This window comes from Schistocerca cancellata, chromosome 8 (assembly GCF_023864275.1).
Source record: "Schistocerca cancellata isolate TAMUIC-IGC-003103 chromosome 8, iqSchCanc2.1, whole genome shotgun sequence".
In the NCBI taxonomy this organism is placed as follows: Eukaryota; Metazoa; Arthropoda; class Insecta; order Orthoptera; family Acrididae; genus Schistocerca; species Schistocerca cancellata.
Window position 1 is genome coordinate 342698770 of NC_064633.1, and position 8497 is coordinate 342707266.

At 39.4% G+C, this 8497-nt stretch overlaps 1 protein-coding gene across 1 annotated transcript in view; it reads left to right on the top strand.

The window, feature by feature from the left end:
• LOC126095561 (zwei Ig domain protein zig-8-like) overlaps positions 1–2723 on the top strand; it is a 371675-nt gene extending 368952 nt beyond the window's left edge. The window contains exons 7-8 of the mRNA XM_049910339.1: positions 2389–2447; positions 2640–2723. Of these exons, the coding sequence (XP_049766296.1) occupies positions 2389–2447; positions 2640–2723 (143 nt within the window). The remainder of the gene's footprint in view (positions 1–2388; positions 2448–2639) is intronic.
• The last annotated feature ends 5774 nt before the right edge of the window (positions 2724–8497 follow it).

Sequence of the window (8497 nt, forward strand, 5' to 3'; positions counted from 1 at the left end):
GTGTAACAAACTTCGTGGAAATCGAGCCAATGATTTAGAAGGAGTTGTGGAACATACTCACATACGTACATCCAATTTTATTTATGTGTATGATATATTACAATCATAAAACCTGCCCTCCTATGTGTCTAAAGCAGGCTGCGCAATACATTCAGTACTTTGGTAGTTCCTTTTTAAAAATTTATTTTTCCCTTAACTCCAAAAATACTATGTCAAGATACTAATTTATACAATATGAATAAAAGTTATATGTAGAAAGAAAATGATTACTTAGAAAGAATTAAAGATAATGAATCAAAGCAAAAGAAATAAATGTAAGGAACAAATGGAAATTTCTCTTTCTGACCTTTATTTTGCTGGTACCTTGGCACACCTTCTAGTTTGCCTTTGCTGAGTGGGAGAGTGGCCTACACTTCAGCCATCTGTTCATTTCCTACATATATTTTACCTGCACATCCAATCTGAAACATCTAGAATTGTACTTATAATTTAGTGTGTAGTTGTTGAGTGACTTAGGAAAAGCAGTGATTGATCACCGTTGTTTGTAAATGACAATACCACATTGTTACTAATAGCTAATTTATTTATATGAATTTAAATTACAGTTACATATGCTCTTATTAACCATCAGAAAATAACACTTAGTGACAATGCAGTGTTTTTCGCTACTTATGAGCTTACCATATCCTAATGGTAGGCAATACTGCCATCCTTGCACACCTCATTATCACACACACTTTCCTTGTCACTCACTCTATCTCTCATATGTTTCTTTTTCTATCTTAAATACCTACTCTGAACTTGCTTAGTTCATTCCTAGATTTATTAATTGTGATTATGTTGAATAACTTGAGTGTGTCAGCATTCGTAATTAAGAATTTAATCACTTCCTCGGGGAAGAGGGTGGAGGGGGGGGGGAGTCATGTCTCCTACTTCCCACTTGGCGTGCGCAAGTGAACACCAGATAGTCAGGGAATCCTAAATGACCAAAGTGACACAATACTGACAGTCAAAAAGATGTGAAGCACCCAGAAAGAGCGAAAGAAACGAAATGAAACTTCATGGGCAGAGAGGCTATGTGATGTTATTTCAGCGATTACAATCTAGAATCAAATTTAGAAAGAAGTTGCACCCTCATTGGTCTGCATGCGTGCACTGATCCGTTTGGGAACGGAGGTATAAAGCTGTTGTGGGCTCTCCTGAAGCAATCTGACCCTCACTGATCCTTGACATTCTGGATACTGGAAGTGGGATAGATTTGACGTCCGAGAAGCTCCAACACATGATCTATTGGGGACTGATCTGGGGATCTTTCGGCCTGATGAGTACCTGCTGAACACATAAACAGTTCAGTGACATGTGCCATATGGAGATGAACATTCTCTTGTCGAAAAATGGCACCATGATACTGCTACATGAGGTGTAACACCTATGGACACAGGATGTCTGTGACATATTGTTGTGCAATCAAGTTCCCTGAATTACCATCAGCCGTGTCCTGAAGTGATACCTGACAGCTACCTATACCACAATGCAAGGAGTGTCTGCACTATGCCTCTCCAAAATATTGTAAGAATGTGACCTCTCAGAGATGACTTCTGTGCTTACTGATGATGGTCATCCAGGGTAGTGCAGAACTGTGATTCATAATTGAACACATTGAGACTTCATTTGTCAGCAGCCCATACTTCCAGGTCATGGCACCACGCCAACGGCAGCCTACGCATGAGGCAGCAATTTCCTTCACCAGCTGCTGCTAGTGTTCGACCAATGGCGCAGGATGACACAGAATGACTCCATTACCCGTTCTCAGATGGCAGGCACAGATGCGAGGAGTTATGACGTGTTAGGTGCCAATACAGGGAACCTTCCTCGTGGTGGTCAGGCGTGGCTGATCAGAACCTTGGCGACGAGAATGCCTGCTCTAGAGTTCTTGTGTTGTCCAACATTAGACCACTGTCACATTCCAATTCTACACAATTCTGGATATTACACGATTAGACAACTGTCCAAAATGAGAACTACAATGACCCCTCATTCAAACACTGCTTCACACGAGCAAGTGGCATCTTCGTGTCCTTCACGTTACTCATTCAACCTTTTATGCTGTTCACGCCATCTTATGTACGCTACCTAAAACATGAAACATGAACTGACTCTAATGCAATATGGTGGCCATTCTCCGTATCAAAGAGAATTGCAATCATTTACATATCCACCGACTGTGTGTACACGTAAAAAGTTACGTTGACATTTGACCACGTCTAGTGGGTGCTTCCATTTTATTTTTCAGTCAGTGTATGTGTGGATTCAGGGTTAGTGGACTGAGTGCCTCCAGTACACGGATGACGGGCAATACGCTTAAACAAGAGGCTGTTCTGCCCACAGGCGAGACGCCAGCAGCCATGCACCACGGCAGCTGCGCCACGGGTCTGCAGCCACCACCAGTCCGACGGCTGCCCCAGCTGCTGCTGTTGCTGCTGCTGCTTCTGGTGGGGTCTCGGCCGCTGGCTGTGTGCTAGCACCACTGCAGTCTTTGGCGGATCCTGGCGTTGCCCTCAGAAGCTGTGACACGCTGCAACTTTTTCACCACTGCTTGTGTCTGTGTCCAATGTCGTCCTTGTGTACAATAATTTCAGGGCGGTAGAGATAAAGTGCAGCAAAATTCCACTAAAAGAAGGACCGATTTGCTATCAGAAAATTCTGCAGACTGCACATTGTGATGGTACAAATGTTTTTCCTTCTGGATACTATCTTTAGAAACATTTGATGTTGTTCAAAACCTTAGAAACCAGTGCACAGCACATACGAGTACATTAAACTAATAGTGAGTGTTAAAAATAATGGCACCCTTATAATTTATTTTATTGTGACTTGTCTGAAAGTGACATTGGTGGCAACGGAACACTTGTTACATGTCCGTGAGCAATAAGCACTGTATTGTACGTCTTAGAAGCTTTAAAGGCATTCGTCAGGAATGACGTGAAATGTCATAGATTTGTTAGTCGATGTGGACAGACAGAGAATCGGCGAACGACTGTCTTGTAGCGAGCCTACCTTATGACAGCGCCACATACCCATCTGATATTTCATTCTGAGTATATTTCAAAATCACCGTTGTTCAGAGTTTGACACAGACTAGTGTTTGGTAGGAGCTGTGGTGAGACTACTATGACTTAGGTTTCCATTCAACTCAGGTTCGATTTCTTAAGACAAACGAAGACCAATTCCGCCTCGACCGATTTACCTCAGATTTGTCAGCTGGGACGTCTACCGATCGATTTCTGAGCAGGATGTCTCATTATTGAGCACAGGTTGATCTTTCGGCTTGCAGATCCCGTCTTGGTGGACATTTCATTATTTACTCTTGGTATTAGCTCTATGCAAGAAAGGTGGAAAACTCTACAAGGTGCAGAACGAGACGGTTCGGCGGAAAAATGAGGTAACCCTCAATTTGATAAGGATTTGTTTGATTAGATTATCTGTTATCTTTTATGAGAGCAATAAAAAACCAGTCGGGGGCCTGTAAGCATAAACATGTACCTTAATTTCGAATGTATTGCCCAGCACAACTGAATCACTTTTCTCACTGTAATACGAGGCAATGAATGACAATCTCGCAAAATTGGATGTTTTTGGAAGGTGATGACCTGCATGCTTCCACTGGAAACTTTGGCGTTTTGACTCGATGATGATGATGATGATGATGTATGGTTTGTGGGGCGCTCAACTGCGTGGTTATCAGCGCCCGTACAATTACCCAATCTTTGCTCAGTCCAATTTCGCCACTTTCCTGGATGATGATGAAATGATGAGGACAACACAAACACCCAGTCATCTCGAGGCAGGTGAAAATCCTTTTGACTCGAGTTCGAAGTGATGACACCATGTCTCGTCTCCAGTGAACACTGGTGATAGGAACTTAGTCCATTCTTGGCATAGAGGTATAGATGTTCATGATGAGTCTTCCCGCTGGTTTGATGCTCCCCCTTCACGACTTCCTCTTCCATGACAAGGTCATCATCATGGAGTTGTATCTACATGGAACTTTATACGTCATTTCGGAGGATTTTCAACCTTTTTCCCATGCTCACTTCCTCCTTCGACATGCTCACCAATAGATCCGAACAGAAGCTTAATCAGAACTCTTTTGCCAGTGGAGAGATCACCATGACGCTTCTTCAGTTATAGGTCACGTTTCTTCTCGATGCACATTAAGTTTCTTTAACACACTGATTTTTTATTGCCTCCTGCCTTGTCATGCCTTGAAAACTGCTCAGTCACCACCTTTAGGGACAGTTTCCACCCCCAGGACAAGGTTCTCTGTAGCTCCATCCGCCCCTTCACCCGCTTTTAAAAGGGTAAGGGAAGGTAACTTATTGCACCGAAAGTCTTCGGCTGCCATTTCTGATGATCTTTGTTTAAAATTTAAGAAATGGTTTGAATCTAACTCAGGTCCTAGGATGTTTTGATTGAAAGACTGCACTCCTAAACCAGGGCTGTACATTTATATGTAAGTGAAGGAAAGCAAAATTCTTAGAGCAATTTCTCATCGATATCTTGTTATAAACTAGAGGAGCGCAATTTTTTGCATATTACTTTTACTGTTATGGAAATCAAGTTTGCTGCATCTGTCAGGATACTTTGGGGATAGCGGTACTATGTTCCTATGTTCTGACAATTTCACAACAGACACTGAAGCACTACACTATCGTTACAAACCATGTGAAGTGAGATATATGACTGTCTGCAGGTGTTGAAGGTTGTTCACAATACTACGACACTAGAAAATTGTTTACAGATTATGGACAGGAACCGATATTTATCTGATGTTATTACCCAACATAGGGAAACTTTCCAAATCCTGTTACTCTGTTTGAAAAACTACAATATCCGTACTACTACAAAACGTATTAAGAAATAAAACATTCGCGTACCTCAGAGTTATTACTTTTAAAATAGGCACAATGTTTAGTTCGGTTTATAGAACCGATATAAACATTAAAATTCACTGAAAGCAATGGTTTTGTGTGATTACACGATGGTCCTTTGCAAGAATTAGAGCCATCTGCCCGCTATAAACACCATTGTCACCTTCTCCTTACAACGCTGCTTAAGTGGGTGTGTGATGGTGTCCTTGTTGCTTAGTATGTTGGTTTCAACATAGAGGAGACTTGTGGGATACCAAGTTTCCGTTCTTAAAAACCACTACATTCTCTTCGGTGATTCGATTTTTTAAAAGTTATGAACGCCTATCCTCTTTGATGCTTATTCATGGTTTAATCACAAGTAAAGTGATTGGTTTTATTCTTCTAGTAACATACTTGTTGCTAAATCTCAGTTAACTGTGTGGAAAGAGAATCATGAAATTTAAGGAAGCAAATATTTTAGAATCTGCTTCTTTATTCATATGTACAACTTTAGTACACGTATGAGTTCACACAGTGAAGTTAATGAAACATGAGAATTTTTTTACAAGGGGGACGAAGGAGATCCTCTGGCTTACAATAGAAGAAGTGTTGTGTAAATTAAAATGCACGATTATCGACGAAAAGAATACTCTGTGGTTATTCAGTTGATAGCGATGTCTCCTCTGAAGACTTGAGGACAAAACAGTGTGTGCTTGAAACACCACTGTGGTAGGTATGGTGGTTGAATTAGTAGATGAACTACATGGAACAAATATCACTATAATATCTTAAGAGACTGTCCCATCTCTGACCTTTATCTGACAACAATTAAAATATCAGACGATTTAATCTGAAAATTTCTGAATTCCAGAAGTAGTTTTGCTGGCCAGGTTCAGACTACAAGTGAATTCCAGGTATATAATCACAATGGTAACCTAATCCTCCCCATCCCACACAGGCTAGATATCGAATTCGTCTTTTCTGTGTCACGATTTTTATTTCTTCTGCTGATTGACACTGCAGAGCACTCCCTTCTGAAGTAAGATATGTATGTTTGAAACACGATGACGTATAGTAGTCAGAAACAGGCTTCTGTGAGGTACAACAAGGTTTCACTGTCTTAGTCGTAGTCACATTAAATCAGGAAGGGTGAAACTAAGTCCCGTTCTATTACACTTTCCATATCTAGTAATTTTGCTACATCTAAGCAACCTATTCAGTATCTAAGACAACAAGGATTATGCCCATCCTCCAGCAAAAGCCACACATCTATCTGGACTGTTCTCTCAATTAACAAATAAATGTGTGAACTAACTCTATTTTTTATTTGTCAATGAGCTAGAGGTAAAATGGACCCAACTGTTCATTTCTACACATTACTATTTGTGTGATCAACAAAGGGACGTCTTTCCCACACTATGGCCTCAATGCACGCATTATCTTTTCTGTAGTAATTTGATGAAGAATTTAATTTTAATGCTAAGTTCATTGTAACGTCACGGTTATACCCACTTTATGCGTCTTCAGTTTATTGTTATGTTTAATACAGCGAGGGTATTAATTACGAACAATTGGAACATGGAGAACGACTGAATTTTCTACTGTGATGCTGAATTATTCTCTAACGATGAAATCCTGCTCTCGCTGAATTCATTATAGCTTCCCACCGAAAATAAACTTCAGCACAAACGAATTATCAGAAATAAATTTGAATTTGCTATTTGGTGCATGTACATGGACCATTTATTAATGTCAGATGTTGTCTGAGGAAGCCCAACACGTCGAAGCATAACGCACAAAATGAAATTCTTAATCTGCTTTGGCTGGTGAAATATATCTTCAGTCGTCTGCTTGGACACCCATAGTATGTCCTGAGAAGAACGATTGTCTGCATCAACTCAGTGGTAAGGAATGTTTCACTTCATTTCAAAAATTAAAGAAAACAGCTAGAGGTAAAAAATTTAATAATCAAATCTATTTTTAACTTTCCAAAATTATTGGAGTAACTGGTAGTCCTTTCAAACGATGTCATTCAAATAAATGCTATTGTGAAGTCGACTAAAGGCCACCTTATCTCCTCAAAAATACAAAAGTGAAATATTGCTCTGTAGGCATAACAAAGTACCGTTTGTACCTCTGTCGGTTCAGATATTTAGGTGGCACAAAGGAAAGTTTGACTTTTAAGACGTCCAGCATAATAAAACAGTTCTGAATCTTTTGGAAGTATAGGAATATTGAGCTGAGTGATTGAGCATTATTTGGCGAAATTTATTAGCTTTGCTTGGAGGGCAAGGAGGATGTCTTCTCTTTCGATAAATTAGCGTTATTATTCTATTCATTGCTCAGGTGTTGGTTTATATACAAGAGGCATTATTCCTCTATAGTGTACGCAGATATTCTGTGACATTATATTCCGTTCACACACAAGTAATTTACTGGGTAAGGCATAATATTTCCTGACGATTGTTTTGAAGAGTGTGTGTAAAGTAACGCATTTATTGTAAACTGTTTTTCATATTAGGTCTACGTACACAAGATAAAGCTGTATCTTGAACTCATGCACATCATTTTATGTTTGACCTGTTTTATCTTTAAAATTGGTTTTATTTATATTTATATTTTAACCGAAAGTAAACGTGAGTGCCTCAGGTGTGTAAGAACATGTTCTTTTGATTTACATTACGTTACTTGTGAGAAAATTAGATGTATCTGTGATGTACATTTCTATATATTTTGCTTTCTGTATGTACTGGACTAATAAAAATTTTTTACTTTTGTAATGGATGAAAGAAATCAGATACTCATAGTGGTCGTCATCTACAGTGCGATATCACTGAAGGCGTTTCTTCTTAAATTTTGTTGTCAAGATTCGTATCTGAAAAATTGATATAATATTTTTTCTGAAATTAATGGTAATGCTATGGATTGCGAAGAAATTGTTGTTATTACCTTTTTGGCAATTTGACTTGGAGTTAAATGAAAGACTGAGGAATAAGAAAGTTTTCATTTCTAAAGCAGATTGTAAGATCATACCTCTGTACAAATGCAGGTAGAAGCTTACAGCAAATATGAACAAAATGCTGCTGAAAAGTCATTGTAAAGCTGCTAAGACCTGCAAACGATATGAAATCGTCGCGGAACATATTTCGCATGTTCTGATGAGCAGTCCGCCGTATTGTTGCCCACAAAATCATGATTCACTGCAATGAAATGCATATATTGAAATTTTGTTCCATTTAGAAGACTCTTGGCAGAAAGGAAGGCCAAAGACCAAGTGGTTTGTTATGCACTGCAAAGGAGACATAAAGTGAGGGCAATATGAGATAGAGCGTTTTCCTGGTATCTTCCCCGGTTCTCCAGTAGCATGTATGCTATATCCGCCTTTTATTTTTTCCCACTTCAGTGAATAAAGTGAATCTCTTATGGGTAGATACAGAGCGTACTTTACACTATGTGCCTTCTACTCATCACATGTTTCTGCTGGTTCTCAACACTGGGCAGTGTAGAGCCGAGAAATGAAGGTAACTTCTATGGGTTTTTAGTAACTTTGAAGTACGTGTTGAAGATTAGTGTATACTAAACTATCC